Here is a 22212-nt window from a genome sequence, read left to right on the forward strand (position 1 = left end):
GTAGAGTCAGAATGGAGACCCGTCTATGATTGTAGCGTCGGAGTGGAGACCCATCTATGATTGTAGCATCGGAGTGGAGACCTATCTAGGATTGTGGTGTCGGAATGGAGACCTGTCTTTGATTATAGCGTCGGAGTGGAGACCTGTCTAGGATTGTAGCGTCGGATTGGAGACCTGTCTAGGATTGTAGCGTCGGAGTGGAGCCCCATCTATGATTGTAGAGTTGGAGTGGAGCCCCATCTATGATTGTAGCGTCGGAGTGGAGCCCCATCTATGATTGTAGCGTCGGAGTGGAGACCTGTCTAAGATTGTAGGGTCGGAGTGGTGACCTGTCTATGATTGTAGCGTCGGAGTGGAGACCCGTCTATGATTGTAGTGTCGGAGTGGAGACCCGACTATGATTGTAGCGTCGGAGTGGAGACCCATCTATGATTGTAGCGTCGGAGTGGAGGCACATCCAGGATTGTAGCGTCAGAGTGGAGCCCCATTTCTGATTGTAGCGTCGGAGTGGAGACACATCCAGGATTGTAGCGTCGGAGTGGTGACCCGTCTATGATTGTAGCGTCGGCGTGGAGACCCAGCTAGGATTGTAGCGTCGGAGTGGAGACACATCCAGGATTGTAGCGTCAGAGTGGAGACACATCCAGGATTGTAGCGTCAGAGTGGAGCCCCATCTATGATTGTAGCGTCAGAGTGGAGCCCCATCTATGATTGTAGCGTCAGAGTGGTGACCCGTCTATGATTGTAGCATCGGAGTGGTGACCCGTCTATGATTGTAGCATCGGAGTGGTGACCCGTCTATGATTGTAGTGTCGGAGTGGAGACCCGACTATGATTGTAGCGTCGGAGTGGAGACCCATCTATGATTGTAGCGTCGGAGTGGAGGCACATCCAGGATTGTAGCGTCAGAGTGGAGCCCCATTTCTGATTGTAGCGTCGGAGTGGAGACACATCCAGGATTGTAGCGTCGGAGTGGTGACCCGTCTATGATTGTAGCGTCGGCGTGGAGACCCAGCTAGGATTGTAGTGTCGGAGTGGGGACCCGACTATGATTGTAGCGTCGGAGTGGAGACCCATCTATGATTGTAGCGTCGGAGTGGAGACACATCCAGGATTGTAGCGTCAGAGTGGAGCCCCATCTATGATTGTAGCGTCGGAGTGGAGACACATCCAGGATTGTAGCGTCAGAGTGGAGCCCCATCTATGATTGTAGCGTCAGAGTGGTGACCCATCTATGATTGTAGCATCGGAGTGGTGACCCGTCTATGATTGTAGCATCGGAGTGGTGACCCGTCTATGATTGTAGCATCGGATTGGTGACCCATCTATGATTGTAGCGTCAGAGTGGAGAACCATCTCGGATTGTAGTGTCTGATTTGTGACCCATCTAGGATTGTAGTGTCGGATTTGTGACCCATCTAGGATTGTAGTGTCGGATTTGTGACCCATCCAAGATTGTAGTGTCGGATTTGTGACCCATCTATGATTGTAGTGTCGGACTGGGACCCATCTATGATTGTAGCGTCGGATTTGTGACCCATCTAAGATTGTAATGTCGGATTTGTGACCCATATAGGATTGTAGTGTCGGATTTGTGACCCATCTAGGATTGTAGTGTCGGATTTGTGACCCATCTAGGATTGTAGCATCGGAGTGGTGACCCGTCTATGATTGTAGCATCGGAGTGGTGACCCGTCTATGATTGTAGCATCGGAGTGGTGACCCGTCTATGATTGTAGCATCGGATTGGTGACCCATCTAGGATTGTAGTGTCGGATTTGTGACCCATCTAGGATTGTAGTGTCGGATTTGTGACCCATCCAAGATTGTAGTGTCGGATTTGTGACCCATCTAGGATTGTAGTGTCGGATTTGTGACCCATCTAGGATTGTAGTGTCGGATTTGTGACCCATCTAGGATTGTAGTGTCGGATTTGTGACCCATCTATGATTGTAGCGTCGGAGTGGTGACCCGTCTATGATTGTAGCCTCGGATTGGTGACACATCTATGATTGTAGAGTCGGATTTGTGACCCATCCTGTCGTATTTGTGACCCATCTAGGATTGTAGTGTCAGATTTGTGAACCATCTAGGATTGTAGTGTCGGATTTGTGACCCATCTGGGATTGTAGTGTCGGATTTGTGACCCATCCAGGATTGTAGTGTCGGATTGGGACCCATCCAGGATTGTAGTGTCGGATTTGTGACCCATCTAAGATTGTAGTGTCGGATTTGTGACCCATCTAGGATTGTAGTGTCGGATTTGTGACCCATCCAGGATTGTAGTGTCGGGCTTGTGACCCATCTAGTATTGTATTGTCGGATTTGTGACCCATCTAGGATAGTAGTGTTAGATTTGTGACCCATTTAGGATTGTAGTGTCAGATTTGTGAACCATCTAGGATTGTAGTGTCGGATTTGTGACCCATCCAGGATTGTAGTGTCGGGCTTATGACCCATCCAGGATTGTAGTGTCGGATTTGTGACCCATCCAGGATTGTAGTGTTGGGCTTGTGACCCATCCAGGATTGTAGTGTCGGATTTGTGACCCATCCAGGATTGTAGTGTCGGACTTGTGACCCATCCAGGATTGTAGTGTCGGATTTGTGACCCATCCAGGATTGTAGTGTCGGATTTGTGACCCATCCAGGATTGTAGTGTCGGGCTTGTGACCCATCCAGGATTGTAGTGTCGGATTTGTGACCCATCCAGGATTGTAGTGTCGGGCTTGTGACCCATCCAGGATTGTAGTGTCGGATTTGTGACCCATCCAGGATTGTAGTGTCGGATTGGGACCCATCCAGGATTGTAGTGTCGGATTTGTGACCCATCTAAGATTGTAGTGTCGGATTTGTGACCCATCTAGGATTGTAGTGTCGGATTTGTGACCCATCCAGGATTGTAGTGTCGGGCTTGTGACCCATCTAGTATTGTATTGTCGGATTTGTGACCCATCTAGGATTGTAGTGTTAGATTTGTGACCCATTTAGGATTGTAGTGTCAGATTTGTGAACCATCTAGGATTGTAGTGTCGGATTTGTGACCCATCCAGGATTGTAGTGTCGGGCTTATGACCCATCCAGGATTGTAGTGTCGGATGTGTGACCCATCCAGGATTGTAGTGTTGGGCTTGTGACCCATCCAGGATTGTAGTGTCGGATTTGTGACCCATCCAGGATTGTAGTGTCGGACTTGTGACCCATCCAGGATTGTAGTGTCGGATTTGTGACCCATCCAGGATTGTAGTGTCGGATTTGTGACCCATCCAGGATTGTAGTGTCGGGCTTGTGACCCATCCAGGATTGTAGTGTCGGATTTGTGACCCATCCAGGATTGTAGTGTCGGGCTTGTGACCCATCCAGGATTGTAGTGTCGGATTTGTGACCCATCCAGGATTGTAGTGTCGGGCTTGTGACCCATCCAGGATTGTAGTGTCGGATTTGTGACCCATCCAGGATTGTAGTGTTGGATTTGTGACCCATCTAGGATTGTAGTGTCGGATTTGTGACCCATCCAGGATTGTAGTGTCGGGCTTGTGACCCATCCAGGATTGTACTCAGCCAACAAACTGCCTCAGTAGCCCCATGTGCCTCACGGTGTGAAAATAATGACTACTTATTGTTTTTTAATTAATTCTGGGTATTTTACAATTTTTTATTTCACTACCAGGGTAGTGTTGGTATAAAGGTTGTTGATCTGACTTGGTATTAAACCAGAATGTTGTGATTAATTTAAAATATTAAATCTTAAGGATCAGGTTGTGAATATTGTTCAATTGTCATTCTATGCTGGAGCAAATAATAAAAACTAGACTTTATTAACTGTGAAACAAACAAACTGGAAAAGGTGACCATATATCCTATGTCGTCCGTAATCAATATTGCACACCTGTTAAATGTTATTGTTTCCATGAAAGAGAAGTTCCTGCTCATGCTTATCATGGCAAGAATGTCGTGAAAGCAACAACAATGGTGCAACTAAACTTTTTGTGGGTCGGCAGTGCGGTCATGGCTTTTGTTCCCTTGAATAAATGCACACTAGCTTATCACCAACGTCACACTGTACAATAAGCAGGAACTTACCTTCTTATGTGGAAGTTGGGTGTGATATCAACTGCACCACAAACAGTGTAAAAAAAACAAAAAAGAAACGTGAATTAGGCCATAAACATCACTTTTCAGAAACACTTACCGAATGTATCATATACTCATTGTATTATACATACATTTCATCGTCAACACATGTTCGATACAACTACTACTACCACAACTACTTCTACTACTACTAGCACTACTCCTACTACTACTACTACCACTACTACCACCACTACCACAACTACTTCTACTACTACTAGCACTACTAGTACTACTACTACCACTACCACAACTACTACCACCACTATTACTGCTACTACTACCACCACCACTACTACTACTACAACTACTACTACTACCACCACTACTACCACAACTACTTCTACTACTACTAGCACTACTACTACTACTACTTCTACTACTACTACCACAACTACTACTACTACTACTACTACAACTACTACCACCACTATTACTACTACTACTACTACCACACTACTACTACTACTACACTAGCACTACTACAACTACTACTACTACTACTACTACTACCACCACTACCACAACTACTTCTACTACTACTAGCACTACTACTACTACTACTACCACAACTACTACCACCACTATTACTACTACTACTACTACCACCACCACTACTACTACTACTACCACTACTACCACAACTACTTCTACTACTACTAGCACTACTACTACTACTACTACTACCACAACTACTACCACCACTATTACTACTACTACTACTACTACCACTACTACTACTACTACTACTAGCACTACTACAACTACAACTACTACTACCACCACTACCACAACTACTTCTACTACTACTAGCACTACTACTACTACTACTACTACTACTACCACCACTACCACAACTACTACCACCACTATTACTACTACTACTACTACTACTACTACCACCACAACTACTACCACCACTATTACTACTACTACTACCACTACCACAACTACTACCACCACTATTACTACTACTACTACTACCACCACAACTACTACCACCACTATTACTACTACTACTACTACCACCACTACTACTACAACTACTACTACTACTTCAACTACTACTACTACTACAACTACTAATACTACTATAACAGCTCCAAGTATTCCCACAACCTTGTAGGGTACGTCTGGGAACATTTTTGGGTAAAATTTCCACAAATCAGCTGGCTGGAGCCGATTTTGGCAGGAAACTTGTAATTTGTTCAGGATGAAATCGAAAACTCCTTTAATCTACACGAAAGACACAGTGGGATCTTTAACATCCACCAGCTAATGTTAGCAGATGGGAGTTCCATGTTAATGCCCATCCCAGGGATGGCACACTTTGTGATGCTGCCCTTGTCCGGCCCGCCAATCACCAAGCCGACGGTTTATAGTCGGGTTGGTATTCAAACTCAGACTCGCTGAAAGGTAGGTGGGCTACCTTGTCGACCAACACATATTCTATCAATTTGCAATATGTAGCTTCATGATACTTCCAAGATATCTGAAGCAGCTTGCTTCTTGCTTTTTGCTCTTCCTTCCAATTAGCATCTTAAACTTTCATTCTCCTATTTGACGAATTCAGGTGACAGACGAAAGGTTTTCCTTTTTCTTAGAATCAACAGACAATTTTAATATTATGTTTTGTTAATTCTGGGAAGGATTGATTAACAGCTTTTTGTGATTTGAAATTCTCCAAGAACAAGGAAGGAAATAGATCACATATTTTTGTTGATATTCAATGGATTGCAATCTAAAAATGAATGAATGAATTACCCTGCGTAGTCAACTTGGTGTGAGCCAACTCTTCTGATTTTGAACTTTTTTTTTCTTTGATCCAATATGGCTGCCAGACCACGTGAGCGATGACATCATAAATTTATATTCTCTAATATAATTGTTGCATAGATCACGCTCAATACATTTCAAACTGATCAGACTAAGCGTTGTCCCTGTTGAATTATGACGTCATAATTATGGCACCAATGACGTCATCGTTAACACCTATTCCCCATATGGAGTTCTTTACAATGAGCCATGTTTCAATTTTTCCCATGCAGCGGTTTTGGAGATTTTGAGGTGCAACATTTTTCGGTTTTTCCAAGATGGTGTCCTTTCCACGTGACCGATGACGTCATAATTATGAATCAAAAAAATTATACAGGCGGAGGCGATTCTATGGTAAAATTCCATGTCAATCGGACCAACGTTTGCCGAGAAAATGAATTTTTAAAATGCAGACACGTACGACACATGCCACACGTATGCACCTGAATGCTTAACCCCACTTTTCGCTGCGCGAGCGCAGGGTAACAAGAGTATGCGAGTTTGTCTGTGTGGACCATTCCATAGTAATAGCTGCAGCAGGTTTACAAAAGAAGTCTGCATCACAACCACATCATAACAAGTACCACATTGAGGTAGCGAAAGTGCGCTCCAAAGAAATCCTGGCGTTAACGACTCGTCTTACGACCTGAGGAGGCAGCCGGTATTGAATCAGACAGGTATAATGGTCGCACACCTATAACAATCATCTGAGGCTGCATTTGCTGCATGAGAGCATAAACGACCGGAGTGGATCTTCGAGCAGACTTGTTCACAAAGAGGAATGCAGGAAGGCCAGGCTCTGTGACTAACCGAACTGAAGACAGTTACAAAAAGAGAAATGCAGATTTGCTCGCAGAGGCAAATAAGCTTTTCCCAGAAAGCAACCTGAGCTACCTGAACAGGCTGCAGCAACTGCAAACACTAGGCTTATGTTTAGTATTGTGAAAAAGGTCAAGCAAAAGCTCTCCCACCCTGACTCTCAAGAGTGCAACTGATTCCCTCCTTCCTGACAGTGCATCTCATCTCCAGAGATGGCAGTACAGTGCCAACCTTCTCTCTTTCACCCCCATCAACCCACTAGTGGAACCGATTGGCTCTGCAGAACATGAATATTACATCTTAACAGACCATGCACAGCTACCCCCACACATGGAGAAGTAGAGAGTGCCACCCAAAAGCTCAACAATGGGAAGGCTCCAGGAATATCTGGAATCGGACCAGAGGTCCTTTAAAATGCAACAACTGAGACCATTTCCAGACTTCATGGATTATTCTGAGAAAGTTGAAATCAGGAAACTATCTCTAGAGAGTGACTCAGGGCATGTTACTCTATTTCTGGAAACACAAGGAGCTCAGACCAAGTAGAGCAATTTTTAGAGGCACTACTCCCTCTTCAGTTGTACGATACCCAACCCTCGTACGATACAATGGCATCAAGAAAGCGTTCCATTCCCTCAACCGAGACCACCTCTGGCTTCTTTGGGAAGCTGCATGCCCCCAAAGATTGTCAAACTGAACTAGGTACTCACACGAATACTGAAAGATATTTAACGGCTCGAGCTGAATTATCCGATTTTTAAAAATTCAACAGATATTCGAGCAGATAAGGAGATATGCTAACACCAACCTTGTACCTTTTGGGCATCAATTGCATGATATGCAAGCACCAACCTTGTACCTTTTGGGCATCAATTGCATGATATGCAAGCACCAACCTTGTTCCTTTTGGGCATCAATTGCATGATTTGCAAGCACCAACCTTGTACCTTTTGGGCATCAATTGCATGATATGCAAGCACCAACCTTGTACCTTTTGGGCATCAATTGCATGATATGCAAGCACCAACCTTGTACCTTTTGGGCATCAATTGCATGATATGCAAGCACCAACCTTGTACCTTTTGGGCATCAATTGCATGATATGCCAGCACCAACCTTGTACCTTTTGGGCATCAATTGCATGATATGCAAGCACCAACCTTGTACCTTTTGGGCATCAATTGCATGATATGCAAGCACCAACCTTGTACCTTTTGGGCATCAATTGCATGATATGCAAGCACCAACCTTGTACCTTTTGGGCATCAATTGCATGATATGCAAGCACCAACCTTGTTCCTTTTGGGCATCAATTGCATGATATGCAAGCACCAACCTTGTACCTTATGGGCATCAATTGCATGATATGCAAGCACCAACCTTGTACCTTTTGGGCATCAATTGCATGATATGCAAGCACCAACCTTGTACCTTTTGGGCATCAATTGCATGATATGCAAGCACCAACCTTGTTCCTTTTGGGCATCAATTGCATGATATGCAAGCACCAACCTTGTACCTTTTGGGCAGCAATTGCATGATATGCAAGCACCAACCTTGTACCTTTTGGGCATCAATTGCATGATATGCAAGCACCAACCTTGTTCCTTTTGGGCATCAATTGCATGATATGCAAGCACCAACCTTGTTCCTTTTGGGCATCAATTGCATGATATGCAAGCACCAACCTTGTTCCTTTTGGGCATCAATTGCATGATATGCAAGCACCAACCTTGTACCTTTTGGGCATCAATTGCATGATATGCAAGCACCAACCTTGTTCCTTTTGGGCATCAATTGCATGATATGCAAGCACCAACCTTGTTCCTTTTGGGCATCAATTGCATGATATGCAAGCACCAACCTTGTACCTTTTGGGCATCAATTGCATGATATGCAAGCACCAACCTTGTACCTTTTGGGCATCAATTGCATGATATGCAAGCACCAACCTTGTACCTTTTGGGCATCAATTGCATGATATGCAAGCACCAACCTTGTTCCTTTTGGGCATCAATTGCATGATATGCAAGCACCAACCTTGTACCTTTTGGGCATCAATTGCATGATATGCAAGCACCAACCTTGTACCTTTTGGGCATCAATTGCATGATATGCAAGCACCAACCTTGTTCCTTTTGGGCATCAATTGCATGATATGCAAGCACCAACCTTGTACCTTTTGGGCATCAATTGCATGATATGCAAGCACCAACCTTGTACCTTTTGGGCATCAATTGCATGATATGCAAGCACAAACCTTGTTCCTTTTGGGCATCAATTGCATGATATGCAAGCACCAACCTTGTTCCTTTTGGGCATCAATTGCATGATATGCAAGCACCAACCTTGTTCCTTTTGGGCATCAATTGCATGATATGCAAGCACCAACCTTGTACCTTTTGGGCATCAATTGCATGATATGCAAGCACCAACCTTGTACCTTTTGGGCATCAATTGCATGATATGCAAGCACCAACCTTGTTCCTTTTGGGCATCAATTGCATGATATGCAAGCACCAACCTTGTACCTTTTGGGCATCAATTGCATGATATGCAAGCACCAACCTTGTACCTTTTGGGCATCAATTGCATGATATGCAAGCACCAACCTTGTACCTTTTGGGCATCAATTGCATGATATGCAAGCACAAACCTTGTTCCTTTTGGGCATCAATTGCATGATATGCAAGCACCAACCTTGTACCTTTTGGGCATCAATTGCATGATATGCAAGCACAAACCTTGTACCTTTTGGGCATCAATTGCATGATATGCAAGCACAAACCTTGTTCCTTTTGGGCATCAATTGCATGATATGCAAGCACCAACCTTGTTCCTTTTGGGCATCAATTGCATGATGGAACATACACTCGGAAACAGGGACACGGACTGTGGAGTCAAAGTTGGAGATGGCAACATCTTCGATGACTTTGGCAATGCCAATGACAGTTCTTCTGGCCAAGTTAGTCGGTATCATTGTTATCACATCCTTAAAGGACTTCAGCAGACATGTAGTCAGTCACTCCAGCTTTGGAGGAAGTTACCTGGCCCAATACAAAGATCCATTACTCAGTCATGAAACCTCGGCACCTACAATAACCACTGGCGATACTCACTCTGTAGATACAGTAACATTTCGAATACCTCGGCTCCAGGATAACATCATTGGGAGACTGACGGGAGTGCATCACCGTGCTGCTCTTGCCTACTCAACATTAGCTTCACTTTTCACCTACAACATGGAAGTCTCATATGAGCCGAAGCCTGAAGATTGTGCTGTATGAAGCACCGATAGTCACCATTTTCTGTTACGCCTGTGAGATCTGGTTACGGACAAATTCCTATACAGTGGAGTGAAAGTCTGTTTCATGTATGTTATATGTATCATCTACTCCTCCGAAAGGATTTGGTCGAGAAAGCTGAAACTTTCAAGGATTAATGAGGGCACGCTGAAGTTGTGCATGTCCAAGTTCCGTTTGATTCCATCAAGTTTAGAAAAAATAATTCCACCCTTCTTGGCATTTTCTTTCTTTGGGAGGACGGAGGGTGCAATTGGAATTGTCCGAGCTAGACAACCGATGTATTATATATGCACATAAGCAGTATGCAGGTTTTGGCTTCATATACGGAAGTCGGGTTATTTCTATTTTCGGGAGTAATTGAGGCAACAGTCTGTTGCCTATACACCGCCAAAATAAAGACATCTGGGTATGACGAGGTTGTACGAATGCCATTGAATGGCAGTGTTTGGAGTTATCTCGCGTCTGCAGATACATTATGACAATGACATGTCTGACAATGAAAGCAAGTCCTATTGCTGTATATATGAAAAATATAATCTGATTTTTATGCCTCCGCCCCCAAAGGAGGCCGGAGGCATTATGTTTTTGGGTTGTCCGTCCGTCCGTATGGGCTAAACCTCGTTTTTCTCAGTAACCACCTGTCAGATTGAGACGAAACTTTCAGGGTAGAAGTGACACCAATGCAGAATGTTTATATGATAATTGTGACGTCATAAGTCACGTAGTATGGCAGCCATCTTGGATTAAGCGCAAATAATGAAAATATATATTTCTCAGAAACCACTGAATGGAAAAATTTGAAACTTAGCACATTGTCAAGTACTAACCCTAACAACTCCCAATGGGGGAACAAAAGCATGATAATGATGACATCATAGGTGAAGTGGGAAACCAGCCAAAAATGTTTTAATCGAATTCCTTCTCCTAAAAATCTTAAATTGCATGCACATGATCTATGACCCATTTGTATTGAAATATTAAATTTATGACATCATAGGTCACATGTTTTGGCAGCCATATTGGATTGAACCTAAAACCCTAAAAAAAATCATGTACCAAACCACCAAATCGATTGACTCAAAACCTTACATGTGTCATTGACTTGGCATAGCGATTAAAAGATGACGACGAAGGTGTCATTCATCACATGGTGTGGCAACCATATTGGATTGAAGGAAAATATTAAATGATTTTATCTCTGTAACATTCTCCTTTTTTTTCTTCTTTTTTTTTGTATACTGAATCGAGGCTCGTGAAAGAGCTAACATTTATTTCACAAACAAATCAACCAGACAAACAAAATATATAAAAAGAGGGAGCGGAAGACAAGATGGGGAGAGAAGGGGAAGCACACAAACACAACATTTGAGAGCAGGGAGATGTGTGGGAGGGAGAGGGCTTGGGGGGAGGAGGCGTGGGAAGGGGGGGGGGGGGTGGAAGAAGTATAAAACACAAGGACACCAAGGACTTCCAGGACAGAAGTTGGTATTTCAAAAAAGTGGATTTGGGGTGAAATTAGCAGGGGTAGAAAAGATCAAGGTTTTGGATGGAGGAAGATAAGAGATGGCGGTGAACAGCTGTTTTAAAGACCTGGAGGGTGGAGTGGGATTGAAGAGAGTGAGGGAGTTTGTTCCAGAGACGGGAGAAAAGAGGAATGAAGGAGTGAAGGTGAGCAGAGAGTCTTGATTTTGGCAGTTTAACCATAAGAGGGTTGCAGGCAGAACTTGTGCGACCTGTAGGAATATTTGGGGGACAGAGCCCAGAGAGAGCTGGGGGGGCAAGGCCAGAGAGGAGTCGGTAGAAGACGGAAAGACCACCAACCTGCCTGCGGTGAGTGAGTGTAAGGCCCTTGGAGTTAGCTTCATCCCGGGAGATTCAAATGATTCTGAACGCTTTGGTTTCAACAGTGTGAAGACGAGCTAGGTGTGACGCAGGAGCACCAGCCCAGAGGGGAGAGCAGTATTCCATTGAGCTGCAGATGAAAGCCTTGTATGTGGTGAGGAGCTCAGGTGTGCCAAGGAAGGACTTCGCATGACAGAGGATGCCCAGTCGGCGACTGGCTTTGGAGGCCAGATTTGAAATGTGGTTTTCCCAGGAAAGATCATGGCAGATAGTGAGACCCAAAAGCTTGAGTGACAGAACATCTTGGAGAGGATTATTCAGAAAGTGGATGGGAGGGTTGTCCAGTCGGTCTTTTCGGAGAGACATCGTAATAGTGTGAGATTTGTCAGGATTGAAAGACATGTTCCACTTGTTTGCCCAGTCAGTGATTTTGTTCAGGTCTGCAGAGAGTGAGGAGGCTGCAGACTGCCGATCTGAGGGATGAGGAATGGAGCGACACAGAGTGGAGTCGTCAGCAAAGAGATAGAGAGGATTTTTAAGAGAGTCAGAGAGATCATTGATGAAGACCAGAAAAAGCACAGGGCCCAGAACACTGCCTTGGGGAACTCCAGTCTGAACAGGAAGAGGAGATGAGAGAAACCCATTCAGGGCCACACGTTGACTACGACTAGAGAGGAAGTCCGCCAGCCATGCGTGGAGATGTCCATGGATACCAAAGGAGGAGAGTTTGGTGAGCAGAGCGGGGTGCCAGACTGTATCGAAGGCACGTGATATGTCAAGGGAGACAGCTCTAATTTCAGATAGATCGTGATATTCCCAAATATTCTCCCCCAAATATTCCTACAGGTCGCACAAGATCTGCCAGCAAGCCTCTGATGGTTAAACTGCCAAAATCTCGGCTCTCTGCTCACCTTCACTCCTTCATTCCTCTTTTCTCCCGCCTCTGGAACAAACTCCCACACTCCCTTCAATCCCACTCCTCCCTCCAGGTCTTTAAAACAGCTGTTCACCACCATCTCTTATCTTCCCCCATCCAAAACCTTGATCTTTTCTACCCCCACTAATTCACCCCAGATCCACCTTGTTTGTAATTCCAACTTCTTTCCTGGTAGTCCTGGCAGTGTCCATATGTTTTATGCCTCTCCCACCCCCTTTCCCATGCCTCCCCCCCAAAGCCCTCTCCCTCCCACAGTTCTCTCGATGTCTCCATGTCTCTCGGTTCCTGCTCTCAAATGTTGTGTTTGTGTCCTTCCCCCTCTCTCCCCATCTTGTCAACCGCTCCCGATGCTTTTTGTTTTATGTGTCGGTTTGTCGGTTATGTGTCGGTTTTTCGGTTTGTCTTTCTGTGTGATAAATGTTCGCTCCTTCACGAGCCTCGATCTTGTATCCAAAAAAAAAAAAAAAAAAAAAAAAAAAGGAAGTCAAGATCGGATCAACACGAAACTTCAAACATAATCCCCTACCCATACATATGCAGAATGTACATTTCTAAAGGTCATATATCATGTGGTGTGGCAGCCATATTAGCTGGAAAGCAGATTTTTTTTTTTAAACCTTCTCTGAAACCACTTCACTAACGATGTGAAACCTGTCATGGCTGGTGAAAATGTGATGCTTGAAAACAGCTGAAGGGATTTAAATCAAACTTGTTTATTTTTAGGACAGTGAACAAGGGCATCTACCTGCTACAAATATAGGAGGGGATGTCACAATGTACCTTGGTTTCTATGATATTACTTGCTCTTAAATTTAATCATTACCTTTATGCCAGAAATTGGGATAAGCAACACTATATTTCCAGTACCTGATGCTGAATTCTTCAATCGACGCCATTTAAAGAAGACGAAGGCAATGCACAGAAAAAATACACCAATAGGGACAATGAGGTAGATAGAAAAAGAGGCAACGAGGTGGATTGGTTGAGGCTTTGTCGTGTCTGCTCGTGGACAGCTCCAGTTTAAAGAAGTGTCAGACTCTGCAGGTACACACAAGATAAAAAAATTAATAACTATTCATATTCATTGTGTGCAACAATAGTCAAAATAAAGATCTCCAGGTATACACAAGATAAAAACAAATAATTATTCGCATTCATTGTGTGCAAACAATAGTCAAAATAAAGATTCTGCAGGTATACACAAGATAAAAAGAAATAATTATTCACATTCATTGTGTTCAAGCAAAAGTCAAAACAAGAAGATGTCATGCAGAGAACGATATTTGCAAAATCCACCCCATTCCCCAAAAAGGTTGCCATTGATCCATCAAATTGTCCATTTCATCAAGATTAAAATTGACGATCTTGATCAAAGCTCGAGTTAATAGTGTCGTGTTCCCGTGGTGAACACCCCTGGGGAAGGATTAGCCGATACAGCTTTACACTCCGAGGCTCTCAGTCAACAATGGCGGACCTTCTTTATACTTGCTGGTGAGGGCAGCGGGGGTAGCGAAGCTCTTACCTGTACAAATTCCACCGAACGTCTTCGACCCTGTTAATCAATTCAAACCGACATGGAATTAAAATGTACAAATACCACCTTTATTGAAAGGAATTCTGGTAACAAAAGAATGCATGGTAAAATTCCTTATCGAGGGACACTCTCTACGGACTCATATACAACACAAGGGGAAAAATAAAGGTGAAAATAATGTGTAGTGTTTGTGAGGTGCGTTTGCCTGCACTCCGTCTGGCGTCCGTGACCGTCCGTCGAAGGTCCTGCGTCCCCACATCGGAAATGCACGCCCTAGTGCGAAGTCCGTTCGTGGGGACAGGCCTTGGGCAAAGTTCGCCCCTCTAGCCACCGAGCGGAAAGCGAGCAAGCCGCGCCCGTCCACTCGCCGTCTGTTCCACACAGCACCCAGATGATGCCCAGTTGGCAACGACGAGCCAAGGAAAGGGCAATGCGGTCACTCGAACTGAAGAAAGCCAGGGACCACGAGACAAAATGTCAGGACACGACTGTTTGTGATGAAATCCAGATACCAAGAGAGATGTATATGCGGCCATTACCATTTCAGTTCGTCACCATAGCCAGGACCCAAGAGGAGAACTGTGACCGCATGGCACCAATTTCCCCACACAAGAGGACAAAATGTCGGGACTCCGTTCTTTTGTTCTCGAGGCTCTTATGTCATCCGACGATCCCCGTGCATGCTCCAATCAGCGAGTCCCTCTCATCGCTCTATGGTACCCCGACCAATCATTCTTCGGGGTGTTGCCTCACGGATCTGCCTGCCTTTGTGATGGTGTTCGGTGGTATCATTGGCGGTGCTCAATGTCCTGCTTCCGGATTCTTTTATTTAATGTTTATTTTAGGTGTGGCGTGCATGGCTGGTGTGGTGTGTGTCGTAAGGAACAGAGGATAAATCACAGAGGCAATTTCATACAGGGGATTTACCCTTAATCCCTAACTAATTAACATAACCCCACCCCCCGTCATGGGGACAAAGATACACTCTTACACGACATCCGGTCTAACGGATTCCCTACTTATGGTACATGGGGGTTCTTCTTCTTCATCACAACATTCGGAGCATGGTAATCTATACACTTATACCTGGACTAAGGTATTGCCTAACCTCCACAAACGTAACACTTCCCCCCCCCCCCCTCCCCTCCTGGAACCGTAGCCCCCGCAAGGTTCATTGCAGGCACTACCATTTCAGTCTTAACACTGACCGACTCACACTTAATTAGCCTCAGAAATAAATCAGGAGGGCTGTGGGAAGCGAGCCGTAGCTACTTACCTATTCTCCTTAAAGTTCTACCCCCTTAAGCAACAATTCATATTTCAAATATTTACAAAGCTTGAAGTCCTTGCTCCTAATTTATGGGGCAGGAAGAAAAATGTCAAAGCACAACAAAAACCTACCTTAACCACAAAACCTTAACCAAACATTGCATAAATTCAAAAAAACAAAAAACATTTGTGCAAGCCTTTCCTACAGACCACATCCCCCGGTGGAAGCCACAATACCCAACGTTACATGCAGAGTCATCCCAATGTGCCCCAAATTTTCACGGGTCCTGTCCTGGTGTTACAGGTGAGTGACATGGCTTGGTGGATTTCACCCCCATCCATTCACACAAATCCCATAACCATTCACTCACAGTTGAAAAATCATCAAAGCACGTATTTCACACCCCTGCAAGACCATGGCATAGATGTCATTTAACATGTGCGTGATCCTCAACTAGGCAGCGGCAAGGTACCATACAAGCAAGATGGTGGGGGCGCTTCAGGCTGTGGTGCCCGCAGTTAAAAAAACAAGTCGCCCGACTTACGACTTCTTCAACCCCCCTTTAACTCTTGGCCCCATGACAGTCAAACAGCTCCTTTAGCTGTCGTCCCACCAGGGAGGTCTCCACACTAGGCTCAGTCACCTTAGGCTTTCACACAGCCTCACGGGTCGCCAAGAGTCTCCATACCACAGGGCGCCCAACCAGACCCCACCGCCGACGGTCTCCAAATTTCCAGACACCACTGGCTGCCAGGGGCAATTATCGCAGAGGGGGCCACAGTCACCACTCCTCCAGAGCTTGATCCGTACCTGCGGACACACACACCTTCCCCACCCACAAAATCCACAAAAACATTTCCTCCTCTGCTGCCATTCAATTCTCAACCACATTTCCATTTTTTTAAATGTCATAAAAGAGATGCTGCCATGGTCTGCTTACATGTGAAATCCCCATTCACATTTCCAAACACATTTCAAAACTCACAACTCAATTTCCATCCTCACGACCACATAAAAACACAAGAACCTTTAACACAAAAACAAACGCTACCCACAAGACACTTTGTGGCACACACACCAATTCCCTCACCGGCCATGCCATCACTCTCACCCACCCCCGATTCCAAAATACTCATGTCCCAATTTGTAAGCAAGTACTCAACCCTGGAACAGTAAACATCAAGGCCTCTTACCTCATGTGCAGGTATTTCCAAGTTGGTTGGGTCCAAGAGTGCCATCCACCCCAGCCAAATTCCTAAATTTGTCCCATGGGACCTATACATTTTCCTCAAATTGCTCTTTTATCCGCTATACTGTACTGGCAAGCATGTGGATCCGCCTCCTCTGGTGATCTTTACTACACTACTACCCTTGGCTACGACAGCACCGCCCCTCTACCGTGCAACGGCCATCTGGTGAGTTGAGCAGCCAAACCACCAACATGGCCCACGAGTGTCCATAAGGGCGCGACCCACCATCCTTCCTCCGGCCCCCTGCGAGGAACACGGCTCCACCAGCCCAAACTGGCCAATGTGGTGAGCACCTGCTACCAATTCCGCCATTCCCAAGGCCTCGGACCCTGGGAGGCACGGTCGCAGTGCATGGCATCCACATCATGTCCCCTGCACCTCTCCCATCCCCCAGTCCACCCACATGCAGCCCCCAGTGCCCACCCACACTTGACCACACCCAAGGTCCAGTCAACAGCCATGCTCCCCCAGGATACTCATCCCAGAAGACACGGTCTGCACACCTCGGCCACCCATAACACAACATTGACCTCCAGACTGTCCAATTCCATTCCTATAACCCCGCATCCCAAATATTGGCGCCTTCACCCCCCTAGCCAGTTGAAGGCTGTGTCCTGCTTCTCGATCCATTTTTGTCCCAGCCTCCAACAATTTGGTTTAACACACCAGGATCAATGATGGTGCCACTGGCCCCAGTGTCCACCATGGCCTCTTCACCAAATTCTCCCTTAGATTTTGCATCTAACCCACAAATTACCCGTGCCAATTTTTTTTACATTTCACTATTTTCACCAAAGAAGGGCGCTTCTCCATACACCTGCCAGACGACCATGGCCCCGTTAGCTCAGCTCATTCCACTTTCCCGATTCATCCCATGGCGACAGGCCCAGGCCTAGGTGATGACCCTTTTCCTGGCACCTGTGGTATTTCTGGGGTTCCCTCCTTTCTGTGCTGTGAAGCCTGTTAGGAGGTTGCGGTCCAGGGGGTTGCCGACAATCCCACTGCACGTGCCCTCTTCTCCCACACCTAAAACAAGTCCCCATAAACGGACTCCTCTGGTACCCAGGCGGATCACCCCTTACTCCCGGCCTAACCTAACGAAAATCAGGCTGTGCTGATGGCAAACCTGGACCAAACCGCTGTGACTCACCCCCTGCAAATTTACCCCCGGTCAAACTTGACAGCGAGTGGCTGATCCCCCTTAGGATTCGGGCAATGACCATTTCCTCCAGCTTCTCTTTCTGATCCCGTACCTCTGCCTGTCGTACCTTCACACGTGCCCTCTCTGATGCACGGTCGACCTCCTCAAAAATGTCAGTCTCGCCACGCACTCTGCTGCTCGGTGCACCATGGCCGGGTCCTGCAACTCCATCAGAGTCCGGACCTCGGGGTCAGGAAGAGCCGCCATAAATTTCTCTATCGCCAGCTTGTCCCACGCCTGTGCTGGTAGCTCCCTATATACTATCCTCACAGATTGGTAAATATCCTGGGCCAGCTCCTGCAACGTCTCGTTGGGTTTTTGTTTACGATGCAGCAGCTGCGCCCTGACCAGGTCGCACTTTGCACCCGTCCCAAACCAGTGTTCCAAGGCATCGCAGATGCCCTTAATGGTCAATATTCCCTCTGGGACAACGTTTAAAACATCTGTGGCTGGCCCCGCAGTGTCACCACCAGATTTCCCATGCTCTCCCGCTCTCCCCAACTACTGAGCTAAGACACGCACTCAAATTGTGTCAGAAAAGCCTCTAAACTCCCTGACCCATCTAAATGTACAAGGCGAATAGCTTTTCCAGAGACTCTATTCCCCGACTCCTCTCTGTCTGAATCCAGCCCAGGGCCAAAACACCCCCCCCCCCCCCCCAACTGGGTATTCAATTTCGGAGTCTCTGGTGCCCAAATGTGGCTAAGGGTGAGGGTCCCCTGGGTCACCTTAATCTCGTCCTGGAGATGCTTAACGGACCGACTCACCTAACTAATGGATCAATGATCTCTCCGACTCTCTGGATAATCCCCTCTATAACTTTGCTGATGACTCCGCTCTCTGCCGCTCCATACCTCATCACTCAGATCGGCAGTCTGCAGCCTCCTCACTCTCTGCAGACCTGGACAAAATCACAGACTGGTCAAACAAGTGGAACATGTCTTTCAATCCTGAAAAATCTCACACTCTCACTATATCTCTCCGAAAAGACCGACTGGACAACCCTCCCATCTACTTTCTCAACGATCCTCTCCAAGAAGTTCTGTCACTCAAGCTTTTGGGTCTCACTATCTGCCATGATCTTTCCTGGGAAAACCACATTTTCAAGCTGGCCTCCAAAGCCAGTCGCCGACTGGGCATCCTCCGTCGTGTGAAGTCCTTCCTTTGCATACCTGAGCTCCTCACCATATACAAGGCTTTTATCCCCAGCTCAATGGAATACTGTTCTCCCCTATGGGCCGGTGCTCCTTCCTCACACATAACTCGGCTTCACGTTGTTGAAACCAAAGCTTTCAGATTCATTGGAATCTCTCACGATGAAGCCGACTCTGAGGGCCTTTCACTCACTCACCGCAGCCAGGTTGGTGGACTTTCTGTCTTCTACCGACTCCTCTCCGGCCTAGCTCCCCCAGCTCTGTCCCCCAAATATTCTTACAGGTCGCACAAGATCTGCCAGCAACCCTCTTCTTGTGAATCTGCCAAAATAAAGACTCTCTGCTTACCTTCACTCCTTCATTCCACTTTTCTCTCACCTCTGGAACAAACTCCCTCACTCTCTTCGATCCCACTCTTCCCTCCAGGTCTTTAAAACAGCTGTTCACCACCATCTCTTGTCTTCCCCCATCCAAAACCTTGATCTTTTCTACCCCCGTTAATTCACCCACAGATCTACTTTTTTTTGAAATACCGACTTCTTTCCTGGAAGTTCTAGCAGAGTCCCTGTGTTTTATACCTCTCCCACCCCTCACCCCCCCCTACCCATGCCTGCTCCCCCCAAGCCCTCTCCCTCCCACAGATCTTCCTATGTCCCTGTGCTCTACTGTTGTACTTGTGTACTCCCCTCTCTCTCCCCAACTTTTCTCCCGCTCCCTTCATTATATGTGTCCGTTTATGTTTTTTTTGTGATTAATGTTAGCTCTTACTTGAGCCTCGATCTTGTATACAAAAAAAAAAGTGACTGTTGGACCCGAGCAGCCTCTCCTTTGATGGTATTTTCCCAGGTCTCCAGTCGCTCCTGCATCAAATCACTCACCCTTTCATCAGTCAATGGCGGCCCCAACAGGCCTTCATCAATAAACAACCGCTCCTGCTCCGTTAAGGGGGCTTCCAACCCCTTTACCACCTCAGCCAATTCAACCCCCTGTTGTTTGAAGAGTCCCCATTCCTCTACCTGTTGTCGCATTCTGGCATCCACACAGCCCCGATAGCCTTCCAGGTCCTCATTGACTTTATATATCCATATATTTGTTGCTCCAATTTTGTCTTTCAACTTTTCCCTTACTCGGACAGCCTGCGTCATGCTCTCTTCTATTTTTAATGTCAATTCCTCCCTTTTTGATTCAAATTCTACTACCATTACCTGCTCCATCTCCCCGAATTTCGTCTCTAATTTGACCTCCAATTCACCCAGCCTTTCCGTAATTTGACTGTCCATTTTCCCTTCCATTTTATCAATCCGTTCCCCCAGTTGGTATGTCATTTCTCCAATTTTTCCTTCCAATCGGTTAATCATTTCCTTAATTTCGTTCCTTTGATCACCCATTTGTTCATTCACTCCCTCCATTTCTCCCTTCAATCCATCAATTTGTCCCTCCATTTCTCCCTTCAATCCATCAATCTTGTTTTCCATTGCCATAATTTGTCCCTCCAACCAATCACTCCCTCCAACCTTCATATCTCCCTTCAATTGTTCACTCATTCCCTTCATTTGTTCATTCATTTGTTCATTCCGGGCATCCATTTGTTCACCCATTCCCTTCATTTCTCCCCTTAACATTTCTCTTAGTAATTGAACCAAGACCGGGTTGGGCATTGGGTCCGTTCCTGGCATCTCAGGCTCCCTCATAAGAGAGGGGGGGTGGGCTAATGCTCGGGACGGGGGAAGTTCCACTCCTATCCTCTAATCCCTCTATCTCCGACTCGCTTCCATACTCTTCGGGATCCTCAACTGGCTCAGCCATCTCACTTGCTTCCGCCATCCGCGGTGAGAAAGCAGTTCTCCCTCACGTGTATATTACCTCAGACAAAGAAACATTTTTTAAACTGTTCAAAAAATGCGATGTTGAGCTTCGCTCACCATTAAACTACAAAATTTCTACACTACGATTACCTTCCTCTCTACGAGGGAAAGAAAATCGTTAAAAAAAATTGAATTCCAAATGCTGGGAGCAATTTTCACCCAGCGGGTGTCCATCTCGCAACTGTTACGTGCTCTTCCCCGACCCCCTGGCCACGGTGTACCTCCGAGCCCCGAGAGGCGTCACGGCAGAAAAATGTGTTATTCTGTGTCAGGGAGTTTGTGTCAGGGAGGGAGTGCGCCTTTTTGCAGCTTCTGGCCGCGTGACCCTTTTCGCCGCTTTGGCCGCGTGCGCCTTAGTGCAGTTTTGGCGGCGTGACTCGGCCTGTCACCTGAACGGGATTCGGGTTTCGATTCAACATCGTTCTGAGGATCGCTGGAGGTGATCAACTCTGAGCTCGAAGACGGGAATATAGAGACATTGGGGAATGTTCTTTGTCACTCACTTGGAGCACAGTGAGTTACTTTATACTAGCTGATGGTACCATCATAAGATATACATCGATTGTACTTTTGATTGTTATTATTGTTGTACTGTTATTCTTGTGTGATTTACACACACACACATCCCAGATAGACGTCTGAATGGTGAAAACGGCTGACGCGAAGCAAGGAAAGTTTGCTCGACGCGCGAAGCGTGCGAGTCAAAATGGCCTACGGCCCATACTCGGGTCGAAACGACACGACGATGATTCCTCGGAATCCAACGCCAAACCTGACACGCAGGTGGATCAGTCACAGCGACAACAACTCTGTCGCAGGAATTCATTTCCCAGGAACCCCCAAAGTTCGCTGGCGACTTTCGTTCGACAACGTTCGCCCCGGACCTTGAAACGACTCGCTTCTTGTCCGACTTCACTCGCTCCGCCCTTTTTCTCTCCTCTTCTTCATCTTCCGGTTCCCGATCGGTTTCCTGTTTCTTTTCACATTAACTTTTTTTACCTTTTGAAAACAGTTCATGAACAATAAACCTTTTGAAAACAATAATAGTACATGGAATCAGAAATATTTACAGTGGATGCAAAACACC

General features: G+C 46.0%; 1 protein-coding gene across 2 annotated transcripts in view; it reads right to left on the reverse strand.

The window, feature by feature from the left end:
* The window catches only part of LOC137424377 (uncharacterized), a 169902-nt gene that overhangs the window by 127092 nt on the left and 20598 nt on the right, over window positions 1-22212 (reverse strand). For both annotated transcript variants that reach the window (XR_013623015.1, XM_068111772.2), the window contains exons 4-5: window positions 13719-13889; window positions 4083-4113 (exon numbers count right to left, since the gene is read on the reverse strand). Coding sequence is in view for 1 of the 2 variants with exons in the window: in XM_068111772.2 (XP_067967873.2) it covers window positions 4083-4113; window positions 13719-13889 (202 nt within the window). In the remaining variant the exon portion in view is untranslated. The remainder of the gene's footprint in view (window positions 1-4082; window positions 4114-13718; window positions 13890-22212) is intronic.

Source organism: Myxine glutinosa, chromosome 4 (assembly GCF_964187855.1).
Source record: "Myxine glutinosa chromosome 4, kmMyxGlut1.1, whole genome shotgun sequence".
Classification (NCBI taxonomy): domain Eukaryota; kingdom Metazoa; phylum Chordata; class Myxini; order Myxiniformes; family Myxinidae; genus Myxine; species Myxine glutinosa.